We start from the raw sequence: 24,177 nt of genomic DNA, 5'->3' as shown, positions 1-24,177 counted from the left end.
TGCCAGTACCCTGTCAAAATCCAGTGTTCTAATATTCAATTAAAAATAAAAAAGATCCTGAGGCAGCCTTACCATAGGGAAATCAGTTCAGTTAACCCAACTAAAAAGTTAAAAATATATGTACGCCAGAGACGTAAATTTGGGATCAGTGGTGTTTATGTGCTGTGTTAGGTGACGGCATGATTGGCATGATTCACAGCCTCAAAGAGTTTAGAGTTTAGCAGGACAAAAAGGCAGAGCCATGATACTAATTCAGGATAGGAGGGGGAAAGTGTGGGGGGAGAATTCTGAACAAGAAGTGATCTGAAAGCTACGTGAGGTGTAACCATCCTCATCTTCATCCCACATACTGCCATCTCCGCACATCCCTTCTGAGAACACAGAATTAGAGCCCGCCCTTTGGGTTAAGGAACAATTTCTAGGAAGCCTATTGATAAATGCAAGCATGTTGTCTATCAGTTGATCTGGTATGAGCCATCAACTGTTTTTTGTTTTTTTTTTTGAAAGGTCAAGGGTCCTTCAGGTATAGAGTATAAGACAAGCAAAGTTCTACATTAACCCCTGAGGACCAGACACAATATCAACCTGGTAAGCAAGGCAGCCACCGGGCTGTGGAAAGGCTGCAGAGGAGCCCTACTTCACTAAGTGCTCAGGACACTCGGGACAACTGCTTCATCAGAAGTGGGGTCGCCACAGCCATTCTCACAAATGTGTGCTGCTTTGGCACCATCACTGAATGTGAAAACATGACCGCTGGGACAGTCATGACATCATCACAGCAGGATCATTAACCATGACATAGAGGGGAGGTGGGCAGATCTTTCTTTAGCTTATTGTTGTCAGGGTCTTAACGGCCCAGGAAACTTTATACAGTAAGAAAAGCAGAATCCAGAACCCTAATCTATCGAATGAGAAAAATCATTATGAACAGATGGCTTGCAAGGGATTCCTTGGAGGGTAGTTGATTTCAGGTCTTAAAGCAGAAATAATCATGATAGCACTGGAACATCCTGTTGTAACCACAAAGCAAGGATATTTCCAAAAATGTCAGGGCCAGGGCTACAAGGATAAAGGGGCTGGCCCCAAAGAGTTTCCACTGACCAAGGTGAAATCAGTCTGGTCCATCAAAATAGAACCTATAGGGGCGTCTGGGTGGCTCAGTCAGTTAAGCATCTGATGTCGGCTCAGGTCATGATCTTATGGTTTGTGGGTTTGAGCACCGCGTTGGGCTTTGTGCTGACAGCATGAAGCCTGCTTGGGATTCCTTGCCTCTCTGCTCCTCCCCCACTTGCATTCTCTCTCTCAAAATAAATAAATAAACTTAAAAAAAATTAAGATACTAACCCAGTTAAGTCTGTGAAAGGCCAGGAGTTCAAAACAACAATCAAAAAAGAATGGTACAAATTGTACGAAAGCAAAATGCAATACAAATTGATAAAGTAAGACATGCATAATTATGTGCATTGATTTCAGCAAAGTGGGAAGTGTTATTAAAATACAGGTGCTTTGTTTTTTTCTACATCTGCCTACAGGGTAGAGATATGTACTTGTTTTTACATTATTTACATTATACTTACACCGCAAGAATAGAAACCAAGAACTCTAAGCCAGAGTGTGGTAGAAAACCAAGAAAGTGACCCACGATAAGAAATGACGGAAGAACACAGTTTGTGACAATAACAGTGAGTGAAAAGAGGGCCTGACAGTGACAGTCACACAATCGTTAAGCAGAGAGAAGATCCAGAAACATGATCTGAGATGATAAATTAGCCAAATGGCCCAAAGAACATTAGGTAGAGTCAACCCTTCATCTCATGGGTGAGAAACTTCTAGAATGCCCAACTAATTTCAAGAAAATGTTCCAAAGGCATACATAAGCTTCTAATAATGTTAACAGATCTGGCCAATACATCATTATGACAGGACAATGGGTTATGTAACATGGCCAAGTGAGACTTAGGTGGTAAATCATTTCTGGGTAAGGGGGGATGGGATAGTGGTGGGGACCAGATTGAAAATAAAAACCTACCTGAAAATGAAAAAAATTTCAGCCTGATACTGAAAATTTAAAAGGTCAGACTGATTTCACCAGTCAGGTTTATCCTGATGCCTGGTAGGCAGGGTCTGACTCACCTCGGGGGAAGAAGCCAATTGGTACCATATGTTGCCCGACAAGTGACTGATCAAAATCATATCTGTAACCTGGGGACGTTTGAAGGTGTTCTTTTATTTCTGGTGCCCTTAAAATTATGTCAACTCAGGCTATGGATCAATGTATAATAGCCCTAGGATGAGTCAAAACTAGCGTATAAATAATTACACTAGGGAAACTTACCACGTAGATCTTTCAGAATAGGTTTAAGTGGGGTAAGTCTGTAATAATGTACCTGGGTTTTTCATCTGCACTTCAAGTTACTTGACATATTCCAAAAATCAGTTCTACTAAAATTTTTAAAGTAATTCAATTTTATAACCAGTGTTTACACATTTAACAGTTGTTTAATAAGTTGAGCAATAAACAACACGTAAAAAGTGTTCTTCTCCAGGCATAAAAGCCCAGATGGCTAAAAAATCATTAGCAGTAACTTGTTAGCAAGGCTCTCACTTCTTAAACTGGTTTCTTTTCATTGTAGACTTTCATACATTCCTAGTGAAGCCACAAAGGGAAAATATGCCACGTATACATTTGAAGTGCAATTATGCCAAGAGAGTCACAAACAGTGTTTTTTACTTGGTGGTGTGATAACGGGTACTCTGGTTTTTTTTTTTTTAAGCTTATGTATTTATTTTGAGAGACAGAGTGTGTGGGGGAGGGGCAGAGAGAGAGAGAGAGAGAGAGAGAGAAAGAGAATCCCAAGCAGGCTCCACCCTGTCGGTACAGAGCCCCATACGGGGCTCACACCCACCAACCGTGAGATCATGACCTGAGCAGAAATCAAGAGTCAGATACTCAACCAACTGATTCACCCTGACGCCCTGATAATGGGTACTTAAAGCTAGTTTTCCTTTGATATTTTTTTCTGAGTTTTCCGACTGTTCCCAAGATGAGAATTTAAATTTTCTATTTTAAATAAGAAAAAAGATAACAAACATTTCTTTGAAAAAAGAATGAGGTCACCTATCACGTAGGTGAGGATTTCCTCTGGGGCTGCTGTGCTGTCATTCACTGTCCCATCAGCTTGGTAACACCAAGCAGACAAAGGGAGCAATGAGCTGCAGCAAGCAAGACCCAGGTCAGAAATACGAGTAAAAAGGTGAGGACCAGGCAGGAAAAGAGGAAAGCAGACACAAACAGGAAGCAAAGGCAAAACCCCAGAGGATCTTAATGAAGTTTAAGCCCACATCAAGAAGACAGGAAACAAAAGACAAGTCGGCAGGGCTGAGAGAGAACTTTGCAGATCACACCAGGCCCAATGGGCTGAGGCAGCGGGATGGTAGTGCCTGGGTACCCAGGGGATCTTTCCACCTGGCTCCTGATCTATATACTCAGAACCTCTGACCTGCCTAATTTCCTGTCCAGTAATGACGATTCAGTACACTAGGAATGTTGCTGTATCCCCAGCCAGGATATAATGGCTGGATATGTGTTTGTTCATTTCCAGCATCACTTCTAATTATCTAGTGAGAGCAAACCCATTGTACTTATTCAAGAGCTCTGCCACCTGGTTTCCAAAGGTGTCTTGCCCAACAGAGGAGAATATTGGCCTCATTTGAGTGACTGTACCCTAAACCAATCAGAAAAAATGTTTTGATAAAAAAACAGTAGACTAGGGGTGCCGGGGTGGCTCAGTTAGTTGAGCATTTGAAAAAACTGTAGACTAAAAAATAAAAAAACAAGAAAAAAAAAAAAAGAAAGAAAACAACTTTGGACATATGCCAAGAAGTAGCCGTACAGTAAGTTTACGACAGAGAAAAGTGAATAGCATTCTCCCAGGGAATGCTATTTATTGGGCAAACATTAAAGATCCTATTTAAGGTCAGATCTGGTGATTGACAGGCTTATTAGGAATCTGCTGAGAATGAGTAACAGTAATGGAGACTTCCATGATAAGTAACTGCCTGAATGAGAAAATAATCCTAGAAACTATACCAACATCTGCATACAAATGGCAAGAATAAGAAGGTGCTTTTTCTTTATTTACCAAGCTGTTGAAGCCACTGTTAAAACTATCACAAACACATTCGTAAATCTCAGTGCAGTTCTACATAATTTCTGTGGAAGAACAGTGACATCACTAGGAAGGAACTCAGCACACCATTTCTTCATAAGCAGCTTAACATTAACACCCCAGGGGTCCACCTCAAGAAATCAATTTAAATTTGTCCAAGATACTCCAAGAGCATGCCACAGATTTGGAGATTAGCACTATGATGCGTGGATATGATAATGACATTAACTAATGGTAGCTAGCTTTCATAGGTCACAGAATCATTCTAAACTATGAAAAATATTTGACAAGGAATGTTGGGCAACACATCTGAAAATATTCCTCACAATAAGCACTTGTGCACAAAAAGCTTTTAGAAACACGGCTGGCATAATGATATACTAGCCACACATGAAGAGGCAGGCAGAGAATTGTTTTTTCCACCCCTGATTCTAAATTACAAGAATAAAAAGAAATTACGGAAAAGGCACCTAACATTTGGTCTATATTTGTGGCAGCTGTCATCTTCCAAAGAAATCTTGCAAGTACTGATCAGGGGGGAAAAGTCAAATTATATGACATAATCAAAATTCTTTTCTAGTAGGCCAGCAGTGCAATGACTTATTGTAGAAACCTTTTCCTTTGGAGAGGAAAAGAGCCAGGAAGAAGTTAATATAAACCTCTATGCAGAAGACTCTGCCAGGAAAATGACTTGTAGTGATATAAACACAAGGCAGATGTTCTAAAAGAAATTTAAAATTTAATTAGACATGAAGTCTTCCAGCCATTACCTGTGTGTATGCAAGACAACAGCCACAAAGTGGGTTTTTAGAATCATCTTTGTTACCATCTAAAGATAACATTTCTTCCAGGCCAGTAAGATAAAAAATCATCTGTGAGCTAGCAGAATTTAAGCAATTCCAAAAATAAGGTAACACAATTGCTTTAAAATAATGAATATATCTTGATTTGATAAATTTGTATCAACTCCTATGCTGCTTCTTTATCCTTATGGTGCAAGTTCTATTGAGCAAAGGTCAAAAGAAACTATCTTTATATTGGACTTTACCAGCCTATGGTAAGAATTGAAGCTAAACGATAATTTAAGAGTACCAAAATTGTAATGACCATTAAAGCTGCTCATTTGATGTATTTTGGCTATATTTGTAAAGTAGACCATAACTCAAGAATGTGGTAACATATTATGAGATTCCCTAGAAGTTTCAACTTAAATTTTCTCAGTATACTTATAGGTCTTTAATTCATTTTCTGGTTTTCTATTTTGGATTAGATTTTAAAAATTAGAAAAAGTATTTTTCAAGTTCAAGGACTGTATTTTTGTGCCAATTTAAAATATTTTGTGCTGGGACACCTGGGTGGCTCAGTGGGTTAAGTGTCTAACTCTTGGTTTCAGCTCAGGTCATAATCTCAGTTGGTGACTTTGAGCCCCACACTAGGCTCTGTGCTGGCAGTGGGGAGACTGCTTGGGATTCTGTCTCCTCTATCTCTGACCTTCCCCCAACAGTGTTGTCTCTCTCTCAAAATAAATAAATAAACTTAAAAAAAAAAATAAAAATTTTTGTGCCAAATTCACAACTCAACCCAATAAAAAAATTTCTTCAGATTATTTTACTTAAATAAGATCCCTCTTCTAAAATAGAAATCCCAGTTCCATTTAAATCTACTCCCTAGACTTCTAGCTGTATTTTTTCCTCACCTCAATGCATGAATGCAATATATCATTCTTGGTATGTTTTTCCGGTCATAAACATCTGTTGTTTCTGGATAAAATATCTGGAAAATAAAAGAAACAATGTGTTCATTATGTTTTGCTTTTCATAGTTATTTTAAATCTCTCAAATGATGCTTTGATTGTCCTCGCTGTAGTGTATTTACTTAAATTTAGAGGAACCTCTCAAATGTTGGTTCCTCTCACTCTACAGGCAAACCCAGCGCTCCACCTGGTCTCGTCGGACAGTACGCCCCCTAGTGGGCTCAGGAGAGTGACGGGTTCTCAGGTGGCTACTCCAAGAAGGCTGCGCCCACAGGGCTAGGTGGGCAGCTTCAGTCCACGAGGAATGGGCTGATTCAGACTCTGCTTTCTGTAGCAGCGTCATTCTGGTGAGGGACCAGAGGTACCCTAGCCTAAGAAGGGTATCCATCTTACAGCGTTTTATTATAACACTAAAAACCTAGCTACACAGTTGTGTAAACAAATATGCACACACACAATACGCACTGATATTTTTTTCTTCTTGAAGGAATATATTTTACCAGATAGAATCTGGAGAGTATTATCAAGGGTGAAAGAAACATTAGCTATAATCCCACTTTCCAGATTGTTACTACTATTAGCATTTTGGTATATATTCTTCGGTATGGGACTTTTAGTATGTTTCTCTGATTTTTTATGTTTATGTATGCATGTGAAAACAAAACTGTAATACTATTAGCCTATTTTGACACACTTAGTAGAGCTTGACCATTTTCCATCCATTTTGTAAGAACATTCCTTTTAATGGATGTGTATGAACCTTTCATGTTTCTGAACAATAATTTAGCCAGTTCTCCATGGCTGAACTTTTTTTGGCTCCCAATTTGTCCCTATTAAAAGTCACTGCAATGAACATCCCTGAATTTGCTGAACGCCTGATTACTTCTTTTGGATACACACCTAAATATGGAAGTACTGAATCGTTAAGTTTGAACACTGAGGCTTTTAATACACATTGACACTACTTTTAAGCTTGAAACGAAAAGCTTGATAAGAAACAGATTTCACAATAGGGCATCAAACTTCTCTGTTCCTAAGCACCAAAAAATGGATAATTAGGCTGGAGGCTTCTAAGATTAAGATAAGCACACTAGCACTGCTGGCTTTCAGTAAATATTTTAGAAAAGGTGACAGAAAAACTAAAATTAAATCATGTATCATACGGTAGCATTAGACACTCAAGTGCAGTTTTCTGTGAGACACTGAAAAAAGCTGAGAAATTAAAGAAGCAAAGTTTCCTTGGCCACAAATGTATAGCCACTCAGGGCTTCAAGCAATGGCTGTAGCCTAGGAAATTTCAAAGGTCTTTTCAACTTTCCTTTAACACATTTGCTTTTCAAGCGTTAGCCAGAAGAGGATTCCCCATTCCGAAGAACGTGACCAGGTTGAAAGTTCCACTACAGAAAAAGATCATCACAACTCCCCATTCCCTTTCCTTTAAACAACCTTTTACATTTCTTTATATCTTCTACATAGAAATACATATTTATATAAATACTGTTTCAGCTCTTTTAGAAAACCTTTATGAATTGGTCTTCTTTTGACAGTAAGATGGGATCAATTTATTTAGCTCACCAGAACATTTTATTCATTACTGTATCCCCAGCACGTAGCATGGTGCTGAGCAGACAGGAGGCACTGAGTATTGATAAGTGAAGGCATTAAAAGGAGTCAAATACATCAGCCAATACACTATTGGACTCTCATTCTTGCAATGAGAGTATGCAATCACTTCATAAAAATCAGTGTTAAAACAGAATCTGCTACATGGAACTCTTATTTGGCTTAAAATTAAGGAGAACCTGGTCTAAGACACACAATTGGAAAAGGTTTAAATCTAATCTATGAAACCTAACAAAATTATCCTAACTTAAATAATGGTGCCTCATACCAAAAATCCGATTTGAATTTCTTTATTAATCTGTTTACCTACCCAGTTAGTACATGCTAAATGACAATCTAGAACTATGAATTCTGAATTCTAACTGGTGCCCAGAAGGGAACAGCATTTTAGGAGAAGGGAAAGTAATTTGATTAAAAATCAAAGAATACATCAATATTGACTATTCTGAGATAATATATGCTGAGCTAAAACAGTTATGAGCACAGATATATTGAAAATAGGCATTCATAGTTTGCATTAAGGAATCTCTTGTTTTTGTTGTGGTGGGTGTTTTGAATTTAAACCTTGACTAATAATAATAACAAAAACAACACAGGTCTTACATCAGTAACCTATCTCCTTGCCTTCAAGCGGGACCACTCCTACACCATTTCTGTAAAACAGCTATACAGTATAATCAACAGAAAGGGGTGTACTATCGACACATACAAAAACCTGATGGATCTGGAGAGCATCGTGCTTACTAAAAAAGTTGATCTCCAAAGATTACCTACTTATGACTCCATTTTTAACATTCTTAAAATGACCAAACTATAGAGATGGAGAACAGATGAGTGGTTGCCAGGGGACAGAGTTAGGGAAATGAAATGACAAGTCCCACTCCTCCATGGTATCTGTATCTTAATTGTGGTAGTCACACAAATACATTCATGGAAGAAAACAGTATGGAAACACACTCACACCTGAATGCATCTAAAAATGGTGAAAAAGAAGTAAAGTCTGTAGCCTAGTTAACCAATGTGAATTTATTATCTTACTATTGTTACTAGATGTCACCAATGGGGGAAGCTGAACGAAGGATATACACAGATGTACTATTTTTGCAACTTCCTGTGGTTCTATAATTATTTCAAAATAACAAGTTCAAGAAATAACTCGACAATTTCTAACAAATGTAATTATTTCCTCATTTCCTCTACTTGTCTATTTGTCTCTCAGGCTTAAGGGCACCTGCTCTTTCAATCTAAGAAGCTCTGAATATTTGCAGAATTTTATTTGGGACAGCTATTTCAAGAGTCAGGGCTGTAACCCAGTAGCTTTTAACATTTAAAGTGATAATATGATTTATAACAATACTTTCTAAAAATACCTTTATCGCGATAATTTAGAGAGATACAATCTAGACTAAGATAATACATTATATAAAGTACACATGGCAACACAAAAAAGGGAGGTGACTATTTTAAATCAACTATCTACCTGTAAAGCTTGTTCTGACCTTGTTTCATTTATACACAGTTACACCTAGCTGCTCTCAATTTGTATACACACTTAATTCTGAGTTCTTGTCATAGATTACTTTGTATAGGCCTTTCCATATTTCTGTTTAGTCCTCACATTTGTCATGCCTGAGGCAATAAGGCCATCTGCTCCATTAACATACCCCAGTATACCAAGTCCTTTTTCATAATGAGGAGTTTGCAATGACCCCTTTTGGCTTCCCACTTCAGGCTTACCTTGGGTAGACCAATAGACTCCATTGCTCGTAACCACTGGACTGTATTATCTGTGTGTCGAAAATGGAGGCCGGATTTCTAATGCAAGGATGGGGAGAGAGGAGAAGAAGGGACCACGTGAAAAGTGAGTCATTTGTAACAACTTTATTTCATTAGCAGGATGTTTTCCAATTGTATTTCTCCTAAAATAGTTATTAAATCATAAAGTAACTGGAGACACAATAAAGAATACTAGGCTATCTCAGCAACACTGTTTATAGTAGACCATTCCAATTTCCACGATTCACATATTTGAGGTAACTCTGAACTAGAATCTCAAAGACCATTTAATGCCTAGCACATGCCTAAGGATGTTTTACGAGACACGTGTGCACAAGCATGCACGCACACATACACACACACGGTGTCAAGATTTTGCCAACCACGGCTGAAAAAACTAGCAACTTCAAGAAAAACGAGATTTTTAGAAGATTAAATGTCTTTTTTCCTGGTTTCTGGTTTCGGCAAAACATTTTTTCCAATCATAAATATGATTTCTGTAGAAAACCTGGAAAACACACAAAAATACAAAGATGAAAACAAAAACCATCCCACAATTCAGAGGTATATTGTAGTATCTCTTCCTCCTATAATTATTTAAAAATTTTTTAAAATGTTTATTTATTTCTGAGAGAGAGAGAGCGAGAGAGAGAGAGAGAGAACATGAGCAGGGGAGGGGCAGAGAGAGAGGAAGACACAGAATCTGAAACAGGCTCCGGGCTCTGAGCTGGCAGCACAGAGCCTAACGCGGGGCTTGAACTTGTGAACTGCGAGATCATGACCTGAGCCGAAGTCAGATGCCCAACCAACTGAGCCACCCAGGTGCCCCTCTTTCTCCTACAATTATTTAAAAACGTTTATTTATTTGCGAAAGGGAGAGACAGTATGGGCAGGGGAGGTGTAGAGACAGAAAGTAAGAGAGAGAATCCCAAGCAGGCTCCATGCTATCAGCCCAGAGCCTGATGCAGGCTCGATCTCACAAAACGTGAGATCATGACCTGAGCTGAAATTGAGAGTTGGACACTTAAATGACTGAGCCACCCAGGCACCTGTATTCCTCCTATAAGTTAATCCTAACCTTTGCCTTGTGTAAGAAGTAAACCTTCAGTGGAAATGATTTACAAGAACTTTTTCTACCCACACAATGAGAATAGGCTTTCTAGGTCTTCCGTTTTTCTTTACAATCTTCATCGGCCACCATTTTCTTTTTTTTTTCTGCCCAGTCTATAACTATGGTATCCTTGTCTGTATCCAATGAAGTTTTATCAGGTAATGAAATGTTGGGAGCTTTAACACTACCTTGTGTTTTTAATTAGTTAAACGAGTAGCATAATGTTATGCATTTTATTTTCCATTTTAATAACTGTAATTACAGCAAATTTCATCATGTAATATTCAACAGCCGATCATCACATTCACAAAGCCTGGCTCTTCCCATCTTCTGTGACTTTCTACAGTCAAATAATTTATATAACAGAAAGTATTTTTGTTGCTGTTAGACTTTACAAAGCCTAAGTGAAATTAACATTTGATAAATGTTTATGCCTTTTTAATAGTGGCCATATTGGACTCTGTGTGGCCAGAGATTGGACTCTGGTGTGCCAAGCACTGTATGAAATTATCTCTAATTTTCCATGAATCACAGAGTTCTACTCCTGAAGCCCAGACTATACTGTATGTCAACTAACTTGAGAATAAAAAAATAAAAAATAAAAAAAATCAAATTATCTCTGATTTTCAAAACACTCTGCAAGGCGATTATCATTTCCCAGTTTTTAGAGATGAGGAAACCTGGACCAAAAAGATGAACTAATTTGCCTAAGATCAAATTAAGTGTGTTGAAATGAGATTCAAGATGAAGTCTCTCTTAATCTGAAAATCTTCCTTTTACTAACATTCCCCAATGTTAGAGCATAGAAACTCATGATGGTGGGATTATTCTCTAGATGGAAAAAATCAGCACTTACTATGATATCACCAGAGGCAGGAGAGGCAAAGGGAGAGGGAAGAGGGGTGAGAGGGAAAGAGGGAGGAGGTCGGGGAGAGAGAGGGAGCCTAGAGGGTGAAGGGCCAGGTGGTAGAATCTGAGGGTGACTTAGCACAAACACCTTTTGCAGAACACAAACAACTGTCAGACACAGCCACTCTGACCATGGAGGGAGGAGATGGGAAAAATCCACAATCATCACATCAAGATAGAGAAGAGAGGGGCATCTGGGTGGCTCAGCTGGTTGGGCATCTGATTCTTGATTTCTGTTCAAGGTCATGATCCCAGGGTCATGGGAGCGAGTTCCGTGTTGGGCCCTGCATGAAACACGGAGCCTGCTTGAGATTCTATTTTCTCCCACTCTCCCCCACTCGCTTTCACCCTCTAACAACAACAAAAAAGACAGAGAAGAGCGCCCTAGGCACCACAAATTAACTCAATGTCCCACTATTCCAACTAAGATGGAACGACTGTTTTGATGGATGACAATGTAGTCTTCATTCCATCTTTTCACTTCCTACATAAAAATTACCAAAACACCAAACTGATCCTGCTTCCTGACAACACCTCAAAGGTAACTGGCCCTTGCTTCGCTAAATCTGTATTAGCATCACCAGTACAAGCCCAAATCTACACGAAGCCTCTACTTTATCCTCCTCATAGTCCCATAGGTACGCATTTTTTTTCCTTGCCACAAGTTAAATTAACCTAATTTTATTTGCCCCTTGTTTGAAACTTGGTTTCAGGGGGGAGGGGGTCTTCACCTGGTGGGCTTCAACAATCCAAACCATGGAAACAGACACCCCCATCCATTTAGTGGTCTTATTAGCTAGGTAACCTCAGGAAAGTTACAAATCTCTTTGAACCTTGGTTCCTCAGCCATAAGATGGGTATAGTATGCTTCTTTGAGCTGAGGAGATTAAATGAGAATATGCATAAAGCAGTTAGTTGTGAAGTACACCAAAAAGGCAATAAATATCAGTTTATTATAGTTATTATACGCTCTAAGACTAGACGCAAAGCTTTTGTTCACCTTAAGATCAGAAAAAGGTTTAGTGCTTCATGTAAGGGGCACTGAACGAAAGCGTGCTTATCTTGATCCTATTTCTGCAGTAAATAAAATGACAGATCTCAAATCCTTTATCCATTTTAAACATCTGAAAAAATGCTGACTTCAGAATCCTATGGGTACATATTTAAGAAGCAAAGTTCAGTGAGTAACATGCATTAACATCTTCAAGTTACTATATTTACTTCAGTTAGAACAAAAATGGTCTTCTACACACTTAGGCTCAAAATACTCTTTAAATAATTTTTTTTAATGTTTTAAATTTATTTTTCAGAGAGAGAGAGAGAGAGAAAGAGAGAGACAGAGTGTGAGCCAGGGAGAGGCACAGAGAAGAGAGAGACACAGAATCCCAAGCAAGCTCCAGGCTCTGAACGGTCCAGTGCAGAGCCCGACATGTGGCTTGAACCCACAACTGTGAGATCATGACCTGAGCTGAAGTCGGACACTTAACTGATTGAGCCACCCAGGCACCCCTAGGCTCAACATAATCTTAGTCCATTATAACCACTTTCACCTGTCGACTTTCTTTCACCAATTCTACATATTTCTATCAGACTAGGTGACAGGTCTATAGTCCTATTTAGGAAAGGGTTGTTAGTGTCCATCCACCTAATTTCTTCCAGATACTGGATCAGAAAGTAAATGCTGATTTTCTACTGCTGAGCTATTTCACCAGCAAATAAAGTTATTCTAGCTTAAATGGAATAGATGAGGAATTATTTAAGTCTTCTTTGGATGGTAACTTCTTACACAAGAGAATCAAAGCACTTTAGAACAAAGAGATTGCTTAAAAGCCAACAATTATTTTGATTTGCTTATTTTATGGAGAAGGAACTCTCTATCAGGCACTGTAACAAGTACTTTGCATGGATGATCACATTTTTTTCCTTACAGTATCTGTACAAAGGTTCAGACTATTATTTGTAATACCACTTTAAAGCTGAGGAAACCAAGGCTCACAGAGGCAGAGTTAGTGACGAAGCCAGTCTCTGAAGTACTCTGATTCTACGGCTTACTACTACTAACCACTGTATATGCATTTCCTACCTAAGGCTCACTTCAGTAGTCAACAACTATTATAAGTCTACAGCTATCAGTGTTGTATTTGAACAGATATTGTTTTCTGTCCTTGAACCTCATCAAGCTCAAGGAATGCCCATCTTTCTCCCCTCCTCTTTCTCTCGTCCATCCTAGCCACCGTGGGAACACCCACTGATCTTTAAAGCGCCCAACATGGAAGCCTTGGCCTCTTCACCGCCCTACCCCTTTAGAACTGGCGCTCTCTCCTTGGTCACATCCCACTGGCTGGCCACCCAGACATCCTCTCTTCGCTGCCCTCTACCCATTTCTACCACCTTTGCAGGTTGTTTTCCCTCTTGCATCCATTTAATTCTCGTCTGTGCAGGCCACTGTTACCAGTCACTTGGGCTGAATTATCCCCTCATCGGACTGCCTCACCCTCATCCTCCCATTTCTTCTCCACATGGCAGCAGACCCATCTTTTTTTTAATGTTTATTTTTGAGAGAGAGAGAGAGACAGACAGAGAGAAGGAGCAAGCAAGCAGGCAAGCAAGCAGGCGAGCAGGGGAGGGGCAGAGAGAGAGAGAGAGAGAGGGAGAGAGAGAATCCTAAAGCAGGCCCCAGCTCTGAGCTGTCAGCACAGAGCCGGACATGGGACTCGAACCCACGAATTGTGAGATCATAACCTGAGCCAAAGTCAGATGTTTAGTCAACTAAGCCACCCAGGCGCTGCCAGACTCATCTTTTTAAAGCCATGATGTCCCTGTTTAACATTTCAAAGGCTTCCTCTGTAGTAACTTAGGATGAAATCACAGATCTTCCAGCCTGGCTGCGTGATCTGTCTCTGCCTCCACCCTGGTGTCATTTTTCACCACTGTCCCTCACCGCAGCCTTTCAGCCACTCCATTTGTCTAAGTTCTTTTCTTCCTCGAGTCTCTCAAAAACAGGCTCCTTCATCTCTGGACTGTACTCCCCACTCCCCACTCCCCACCCTTAAAGCTGCACATGGATGATTTTCCTCTCATTTTTCCTGCCTTAGAGTAAACAGCTCTTCAGAGAAGCTCATCTTCTGTCTGTGGCTACCTGTCAACAACAGTGGCTTTAATTCCTTCCCTCCTATACTCATCACAACTCACAATTGTATACTCGCTTATAACTTGTCTCCTCAACCCTAAATGCTGTGAAATCATGTCTGCCTTGCTCACCACGCTGCCTCGTGTGCCCAGAACAGTTCCTGGTACAAGCAGGTATTGTAAGCACCGTATAGATAAATAAGTTCTACCCCGTATGTGTTTCTATCATAGTACTTTATCTTCTTTCCCTGTAACTTCATTAAAATGTGTTATATTGTTTGTCTGCCACTGGAGCAGTGGTTCTTAAAGCTAGGTAGTACATAAGCATCACCTGGGATAATTATTAAGCGTGTAGCTTCCTGGGTCCCTGGCCAAGAGACTCTGCCTGACTCAGTAGTCTCTGGTGGGCCCAGGAGTCCACATTTTTACACACAGGCATCAAGTGACCCTACAGGAAGTCTGAGCATCATACTTGACGGAAGAGTATCAGACTCCAACACCTCCAGTATCAAAGCACGGAAGGAATGGAGTCCTTAGGCTGATTTGAAACTACTTTCTCTTTTCTTTTTACTAAACAGGTCTTTCCCTTGCACCTACTATCCTACTATGGGCTACAGTCTACTCTGTTCACTGAGGACACTGCACGGACAACATACATGGTCCCTGCCTTCATGATAAAGGTCATCATTAAGGTACACCATGCTGCATCGAAGAGAGACAGTGTCAGGGGCCAGAGCACACACGGCATGGTCACATTACTGCGACCTGGAGTCAGAGGTAGGGGTGGCCAGGGAAAGGGCACTCATCATTAGAAGGTTTAACTCTACCACCTAGGTCACCTTTGTAACCTTAATGAGGGGCCAGGGTTGTACATAAGCTGGCGAACAAAGAGGATGGGATGGCAATGAGAGCTCTGATCGGCTCAACTCAGAGCCATCATTGCCCAAACTGAGGCCTTCAGAGTTCAGGGACAGAGCCTGTGCCGCGAGACACAGCGCCTAATGGGCAGATCATATTTTATGGCTGCAGTCTAAGCAGACGCTGCAGTGAGAGCCCACACTCACTGAACTCATGGTTTCCAGAAGGCTTATCAAAGGGGTGGGCCTGTGTTAGCCTGAGTTCCCTTGTGTCTCAGTCCCATGACTGGGTGCTCCTTGCCAAGGGCTTTAGTCCTACAGAACCCAAGAACAGGAAGTTAAGTCTCCTGTTCACAAATATCTGACTCCTTTCAATTTTGTAAAATGAAGGAAATGGCCTTAACATTTTATGATTATGTGGTAAATCACTATAAGTTTCTTTTCAAAGACATTAGGCATTCTCAGAGATTTAATAAAAGGGGGGAAAAGGTGGGGGGAGCACCTGGGTGACTCAGTTGGTTAAGCGTCTGACTTCAGCTCAGGTTATGTTCTCACGGTTCATAGATTCGAGCTCTGCATCAGACTCTGTGCTGATAGTGCAGAGCCTGCTTCGGACCCTTTGTCTCCCTCTCTTCCTGCCCCCTGCCCGGCTTGTGCTCTCTCTCTCAAAAATAAACAAACATTAAAAAAAAGAAACTAAAAAAGAAAAAGGAAAAAAAAAAGCCTCCTTTCTCCGGTGAATCAACAGAAGGGTAGTCTCCACTGGTCCTGTACTTTTTTCCCCACATCACAGCTGGCACCAACCTGCTCCCCGCGCCCCCCCCCCCGATGCTATTTCCCTTCTCTCTGCCCCTCTCCTAGTATCATCCCTTCTTCTGTGTATCTGTTTTCCAGGGCCCGATGGGCAGGAGTGGCAAACACAATACTTCCATCTCTCTTAAGGTTTTGTTCAGGAATGTCATCACCTGCCTGTGCTCCACAGGTATTTCATTTTGTAACAAGAGACTGGAAGTACTTCCCCTGTTCCAAAGAGAAGTGCTATTCATTCAAATAGTAGGCTCTCTGATGCCAGGAGGAAATAGCACCTGTATGAGTTGCCTTGAGAGGGTCCACAGTTAGGATGTGGACAAAGTTGTATTCAAAGGTGTATGGTGTGCCAAGAGGAGAAACGAATTAGCCCAGCCTCTGTTCTGAGGCTCCACGGAAGATCTTGCTGGTCTGATTCTCACCACTCCCAATGTCAAAACAAAATACCCACAATTCCCTTTCAGGACAGGCTAGAGCCAAGCCCAACCTACTACCCTTTAACTCTGTCATCAAATCTACACAACTGTTAGTAGAAATAGGCCTAGGGCTTGGTAATAATCCTTCTAGAAGCAATGAAGAAAAAGACGAATTGTGCTGCAAAATGTGGACAAACGTTAATTTATTTTGTTGTGTGGGGATACAAATATTTTTTTTCTGTTCTTTTTGGAACTAAAATAAGTCTTTTTCAAAATTAAAAAACAGTAACTTTGCCTGACTAAATCAATGATTCAGTAAAGTCTTGTGAAAGGCTAGCATAATAAGTTAAAGGCTGGGGTAAAACACATGGCTTGATAAAGTCAAAAGTACTTTAACAAACACAAACATTTTTTTTCCTAACATTATCCAAGGCAGAAACTTCTGCTCAGTTATCTTTTAGACTAGAATATGAAAACAAACGCAGAAGATTTCTCAATTCCTCTCTCTATGGTTAGCCCAAATAGTAACTCAAACATTTGCTCTGAATTAAATACACATATTTTATCTATCTATGTATGTATGTATCTGTCTATTATAATTTATTGCCAGGTTAGCTAACATACAGGGTATACAGTGTATTCTTGGCTTCAGGAGTGGATTCCCATGATTTATCACTTAAATACAACACCCAGTGCTCATCCCAAGGGCCCTCCTCAATGCCCATCACCCATTTTCCCTGCCCCCCAAGGCCCCCACACCCATCAGTCCTCAGTTTGTTCTCTGTATTTAAGAGTCTTTTATAGTTTGCCTCCTCTCTGTTCGCAACTATTTTTTCCCTAAATATACACTTTTAAAAAATAAATCTTGTTTCAATAACAACTGAAGGGTAGTGTGAATCATTCAATTAATGGGAAAGCATTCCATTTTCAACTAAGTGTTGTCCCTGCAATTTTAAGACAAGGAACTATTAAAGATACTAGAGAATCTGCAACTAAAAAAAAAAAAAAACAATATAAAGATGTAAATAGGGTTGACCCTTGAACAACACAGGTTCGAACTGTGTGGGTCCCACTTATATGCAGATTTTTTATCAATAAATATACAGTACTATAAACATATTTTCTCTTCCTTATGATTTTCTTGATAACATTTTCTTTTCTCTAGCTTATTTTATTATAAGAATACAGTATATAATACACATGACATACAAAATACATGTTCATCAATTTATCTTATTGGTAAAGGTTTCTAGTCAACAGGAGGCTATTAGTTAAGTTTTCGGAGAGTCAAAGGTAAACAGAAAAATTAAATGAGTACTGTTTTCTAAATCCCTTCTTAGACACTTTACAGAAACTCATTTAAATTTTCTGTAAGTAATGTCAATATAGAGTATAATGGTCTTTGATTAACAGAGTCAAAAGGTGAGGTTCTGTGAAGTTCAACAGCTCACTCTCTTTCAGGAAAAAGCATTTTAAGGCACATCTGATTATAATGCTCCACCTCTTCCAACAAATCCCGGAGTCGGAACTGATAATCAAACACAACTGAGCGAATAAGCAGACAAGCCAAGCAGATGGACATCTTCCCCTGTAAGATTAAAGAAGATCTCCCCAATCCCTCTTCAATTCCCATATTCCCTTTTTTCCCACAGAGGCAGGATTGTAGTTGGAAGGATGTAAATTAAGAGTGTCGGTTAAGGTTACTTTCTGAAAATAAATGACCATAAAATAAATGACACATACACACGTAAGTTATATTCGGATTTCTGACTGCATTGGGAGGGGTGTCCCTAACACCCTCTTTGGTCAGGGGTCAACTGTACAACAGATTAAGAAAATAAAGAATCGCACTTCAAAGAAGCTTTGGAAATCCTGGCCCAACGTGCACAAGAAATCACTTACTCCAGGAGAGAATACCACACACTTAAAAACTCCTTTTTGAAGACACATTTAATGGAGGAATCTTTTACGTTGGTGTTTGCTTTTTTCTCCTTCATTTCTTAATGGAAAATGTCAAACATAATGTTGATGAAACAGAGTTAATGAACTCCTATGTACCCATCATTCAACCTCAACAATAATGAACTTATGGCCAGTCTTGAATCTCTTTCCATCCTCCTCCTGATTACTGTGGAGCAAATCCTAAATATATCACACTATCTGTAAATATTTAGACATGTGTCTCTAAAATGTCATTTTTAAAATTAAGACTATTGTTTATTTTGCTTTTGTCTTCTCCCCCGTGTACACTCCCAAATTAGCCATGAAATAATTAAAATTGGTTGCCTACAAAAAAATTAGTCTTATTTTGTTTTAAGCATTAAATGGAACAGAATTCCTACTAGACTACTCAAAATTATTATTCATTGGATCACATTGGCCCTAACTCTTTGGGGCCACAAGTTCAAGCCCCAGCTGGGTACTTCACTCCTTGATGAGAACAAGGGAGCTAATAAACTGAGTTGGTGGCAGAAAAAAGAGGGTAGAGTGCCCTCACTTTTACATTTACTGGTGCTAATAAAAATGACCTCCATGAAGGAAGAATGGGGCGGGGAGTCTGGGAAGCCCCACACATCAGATGTGTCTCAGTCTCAGCCCAAAAATAGAAACGCTCTGCTTTGAAAACTGCTGCTGCCTCAGGAATCATTATTAACAGGCTTCAAACACCAAGGACATCCCCTCCCCCCATTCCACAAAATCCTTGTACAAACACTAAGAGTAAACGCAGGGAAAGGAAATTAAATACTGAACTTTCACTTTTAGATGGGAGCCAAAACCAATTAGATCTCAGTTACCTTATAACGTGTTTGTTCCACATCATAGATCTTTTTCTCTGATACCATTTTTGGGGCAAAGAACTTGGCTAACTTTGCAAGGTAAACTCCATTCCGGAGCCCTTCTTCCAGTTCAGTGGTTGGTGGCAATTCTTCAACTAAGCAGACTTCCATCCACCTAGAAGGATGAAAAAAAAAACAAAACAAAAAACAAAACCTTCAAGTGACTCCAGTTGGGTAAGTCTGTGTAGATGAAGAGACACAGCATCTCCATACGTCTGCTGGAGACATTAAAAATGGAGCACGATCTGAAACATCTTTAGCTGTCTGGGATGGGAAGAGAGAACTTTCTGGGTGGGCCAGGATTCAGAATACAGTATGAACAAGGGGGACTCAAAGCCCAGAGCCACCGAACTCAGTTCCATGCCAGGGCTTGTCAGCTTCACCTTTGTCTGAGTCTCTGCCAATTTTCTTCTGTGGCAAAGAGTAAAATGGCCAAACCATTTGTACGGGTGGAATTTGCTGACATGAAAGAAAATGTAATTCCAAGTTTATGAACCCAAAGTGGAGGAGATTTTTGTAGGGCTGATGCCTTGGGGAAAGCATAGCCCAAGGTCTGGTAAAATCTGCAGCTTGTCTCTGTCCAGAAATGACTACCAGAGAAGGTAAGAAGGTGTGGAAAGGGGCATCAAAAACTCAAAAAGTTTTCTTCGAATAATATACATTCCTTTTTCCAATACCAGGAAATTATTACAACTTTCTTACTTTTGCAGGAAAATGCAGTATTTACTGAATTATGAAAAAAAAATCTCAGAAAAAGATCAGATTAAATCTTAGGACATTGTGCCAGTACTGTAGAAAAGAGAGCACAGAGGTCATTACAGGCTCAAGGACACACAGTGGGAGGGGAGGCTGGGCCAGCTCACATTTCAGGCTGGTGTGTTGAGAATTTGCCAGACTTGTAAAGATAATGCTATTCCTATCTGTTCTCAAGTAACTATTAACCTACCGTAAGATCCAAGAAGTAGATGTGCAGGTGTTCAGCAAAGGAGCCCCCACCTTTGCCATCAATTCACAAACAATTAGTATGAGTACCGTACCTATACAGCCAGTCCCTGCCTAAAGATCATTAACACATCCACAGATGATCTTATCAACATTTGGCACAGGAGAACACTGTTCTGCAATATTAACAAATGATCCTGATCTAAGCAGTGAATGTTGTAAAATATCTCAACTGCTTGTTGGCAACATCTTTTAAAAGCTCCGAGAACCCCTAATAAGCAATGGACATTTACTGACCGCTTATTAAGCACTGTAAAACATAGAACATGAGAAAAATACCAACATAAAAATATAAACAAATATAAACATAAACATGCCTTTAAAGGGCATTGAGTATAATTGAAAAGGCAATGCAATTCCAAGGAAAAACCACAGAATCATCTAAGAAAGTTTATTATGCCCGATGCTACATGCTAGTGCTTAAGATTAAGGCTGGGAGGGGTGTCTGGGTGGCTCAGTCAGTTAGGCCTCTGACTCGTGGTTTCGGCTCAGGTCATGATCTCATGGTTCATGGGATCAAGCCCCTCCCCCAGCTCTGTGCTGACAGCACGGAGTCTGCTCGAGATTCTCTCTCTCCCTCTGCCCCTCCCCCACTGGTGCACATGCTTATGTTTGCACACGTGTGCACAGTCCCTCTCTCTCTCTCTAAAAATAAACAAACTTAAAAAAAATTAAGGCTGGGAATAAAGGAGGGTGATTAGTTCATCACTGGACTAGTCAGGGAGAGCGCTAAAAAGGTGATGGGACTTGGATTTGGCCTAGAAAAATGGAGTATTTGGAAAGGCAGAGAAGTGCTAGAAACCGGGGAGCAAGACAGGATAAACGCACAAAGGAAACATGGCTGAGTCATGGAGAAAACCCACACAAGACTTTGGGGTTCTGGGGCTCATGGAGAGAAAGGAAATGAAGCTGAATATACCAAGCCAGGCTCTGGAGCATCTAGCACAGGAGAAGTGTTGTTATCTGTGGCCAAAGGAAGCAGGGAGCTCCTGGCAGCTTCGCAGCTGAGGAGTGACACGCTGACAGTGGTAATTAGAGAAAATTCATCTTGTATGATGGATGCCCAGAGACAAAGCGCTCTGTCAGGCCTTTCCCATTGGGAGGAACTGAGGGACTGGATTAGATGGGAAGAGATGGGAAGGTGGAAAGCAGACATTTTGAGAAAGCAGTAACAGGACTTGGTGACAGTTTAGAAAAGGAGGTCAAAGGAAAGGAAAATATTACCAGGCAGGGCCTGGTGTGAAGAGAGCTCTCTGCATGGGGGACACAGCCCATGTCCACTGTGTGACCCAAAGTATGTCCCCTAAGCTCTAGGGGCCTGCTTTCTCCTCTGCTAAAGGGATAGGGAATTAGAAGGATGGGATGATGAGGTTCTTCTCACAACCTAAGATCCTAGGGAGACTGTGAAACTGAGAGAATAAGCAACTGGCAAAACAACATGAAGACCTTGACTTTCACATATCACATATGAGGGATATAAGGGATATGGGGTATATGTGAGCCTTGCTTCAAATCACGGAGGTAAGAGTACCACAAGGTTGAGAATTTTTTAAAAAATTAAGCAATAGATGATAATGTTGCTTTTTAAATAAAAATTTGGCCAAATTAAAAACCACAGTAGGCCAATTTTCTAATCTTTCTTTTTTTTAATTTATATTTTAGTTAGTTAACATACAGTGCAGCACTGGTTTCCAAAGTAGAATTCAGTGATTCATCACTTACATACAACACCCAGGGCTCATCACAACAAGTGCCCCTGTGAGGCCAATTTTCTAAGCTACATAAATTACAAATCAAGGTATTATGCTAATTCATATAAAAACACAATCTGTTTTTGAATAATTAGCTTGAAAATTTAAGAAATTGCATTTCACACAGTATATAATTGCTTTATCACCATTCTGGGATTGGAGTATATGTGTCAGGAGTGGGGGAGAGGTAAACTTACAACTGGTTGTGGAAGGGGTTAAATTGACAATAGGGAGCAAAGGGCAGGAAGCTAAAATAAAAAGTGAAATACGGTATTTTAGACTTGTGCTTGTTAAAAAAAAAAAAAGATAATCACACTTAAAAAAAATTTATCGTGCGAGAGAGAAAGAGCATAAGCAGGGGAGGGGCAGAGGGAGAGAGGGAGAGAGAGAATCCCAAGCAGGCTCCACGTGGTCAGTGCAGAGCCCAATGTCGGACTTGATTCCATGATCTATGTGATCTTGACCTGAGCCTAAACCAAGAGTTGGATGCTAAAGTGTCTGAGGCACACAGGCGCCGCCGCACTTATTTCTGTCTACACTCGAATATATGTGCAGTTGGCTTCAAATACTAAGGATACCAAAAAGTTGGGTTAGCTACAGCCTATTTAAAATGCAGCCACTGCTAATGCTTATCACATTATGAACTACTCAAAGCAAAAGCCATCTCTTCTTCCTGTTTATAGACAATCCCTTTGTGCCTGGCAATGTGTTTACACATAGTAGGTAGCCGACAAATTGTGATTTAATGACAGATTCTGAGTGCGTCAGAAAAACTTTTCCAAGCATCACAGCTGCATCATAAAATCTCCTAGGACACTGCCAAAGATTTTTGAAGCATTAGGCATCAATGGAGGTATCTCCTTTTTGCTGCCTTGAAAGTCAAATGATGCCATTATCAATGATAACTCATATTTAAAACACTGTTTTGTGCTAGAACCTGTATTTAATACTTCATGGGAATTATCACTTAATCCTCAAGATCACTTCATAAAGAGGTGCTATTAGGATCACCATCTTTATTTATTTATTTATTTATTTATTTATTCATTCATTCATTCATTCATTTTTAATGTTTATCTATTTTTGAGAGAGGGAGGGAGGGAGGGAGGGAGGGAGGGGCAGACAGAGAGAGAGACACACACAGAATCCGAAGCAGGATCCAGGTTCCAAGGTGTCAGCAGAGAGCCCATATGGGGCTCGAACGAATGAACTGTGAGATCATGACCTGAGCCGAAGTTGGAGGCTTAACCAACTGAGCCACCCAGGCACCCCAAGGATCACCATTTTTAGATGATAATCGGAGGCTCAGAAAAGCCCAATGCCACACAACTGGTAAGTGAAAGACCTCAAAAAGCTGCCAGGGCCTCTGCTCCTCTAATTCTAACTTTCAACTTCTCGTGACTCACCCAGGCCACTTCCAGAGCAGCACTAAGATTCCCATGGTTTGGAGACATACACGCTGCCGCCACTTTAGTGTAAGGTCAGAGTTGAGTCAATTTCCTGGAGATTCATTCATCCTCTTACGATTCCCTCTTGGTCACCTGTCTTGAAACGATGAATGGCAAAAGGCACAGGCTGCCTCTCGTGGTTGCCATTTCAAGCAGGGATTGGGTATGGGAAGCTGAGAGCCTCTCCAAATGGAGTTACTTCCTAGAGAACTCCCGGAAGCCTAGACAAGATCTCACAAAGTCTTCTAAAATATACTACTTGGAAACTCCTCTCAATTATTGGTGGACGATTAATAAAAATTGACTGACACCAAGACTATTCTCCTGAGACAGGTGGCAAACCCTGACAAAATAATCAGATAGACTGGCTAGTTAACCTTGTTCTGACTGTATTAAAATACCTCACAACGAAGCAGAAACTATAGTATGCAAACTTCTAAACTAGCATACGGTCATGTGGGCTGAATATCCTTTTGATCTACTTTTCAAAAGTGTAAGGAAAGAACTTGGAACAGCGATACCCAATGGTTCATTCCAGAAGTTAGGAGACAGCTAGGAGTGACTGCTGACCAGGGTCCACATTTCCCAG

At 40.3% G+C, this 24,177-nt stretch overlaps 1 protein-coding gene and 1 long non-coding RNA gene across 3 annotated transcripts in view; one reads left to right on the top strand and one right to left on the bottom strand.

Annotated features, from left to right (window-relative positions):
* Window positions 1-24,177, bottom strand: part of IQGAP2 (IQ motif containing GTPase activating protein 2) — a 294,057-nt gene that overhangs the window by 128,552 nt on the left and 141,328 nt on the right. For both annotated transcript variants that reach the window (XM_042941451.1, XM_042941443.1), the window contains exons 3-5: window positions 19,346-19,502; window positions 9,283-9,360; window positions 5,866-5,942 (exon numbers count right to left, since the gene is read on the bottom strand). In XM_042941451.1, coding sequence (XP_042797385.1) covers window positions 5,866-5,942; window positions 9,283-9,360; window positions 19,346-19,502 — 312 coding nt within the window. The remainder of the gene's footprint in view (window positions 1-5,865; window positions 5,943-9,282; window positions 9,361-19,345; window positions 19,503-24,177) is intronic.
* LOC122221836 lies at window positions 14,387-18,292 on the top strand. The gene is made up of 2 exons (XR_006203458.1): window positions 14,387-15,247; window positions 18,012-18,292. It is a non-coding gene; the product is annotated as an uncharacterized LOC122221836 (long non-coding RNA).

The sequence above is a fragment of the Panthera leo genome, chromosome A1, assembly GCF_018350215.1.
Source record: "Panthera leo isolate Ple1 chromosome A1, P.leo_Ple1_pat1.1, whole genome shotgun sequence".
Classification (NCBI taxonomy): domain Eukaryota; kingdom Metazoa; phylum Chordata; class Mammalia; order Carnivora; family Felidae; genus Panthera; species Panthera leo.
Note: the sequence above shows the minus strand (reverse complement) of the source record. Positions and strands in the feature narration are given on the sequence as shown.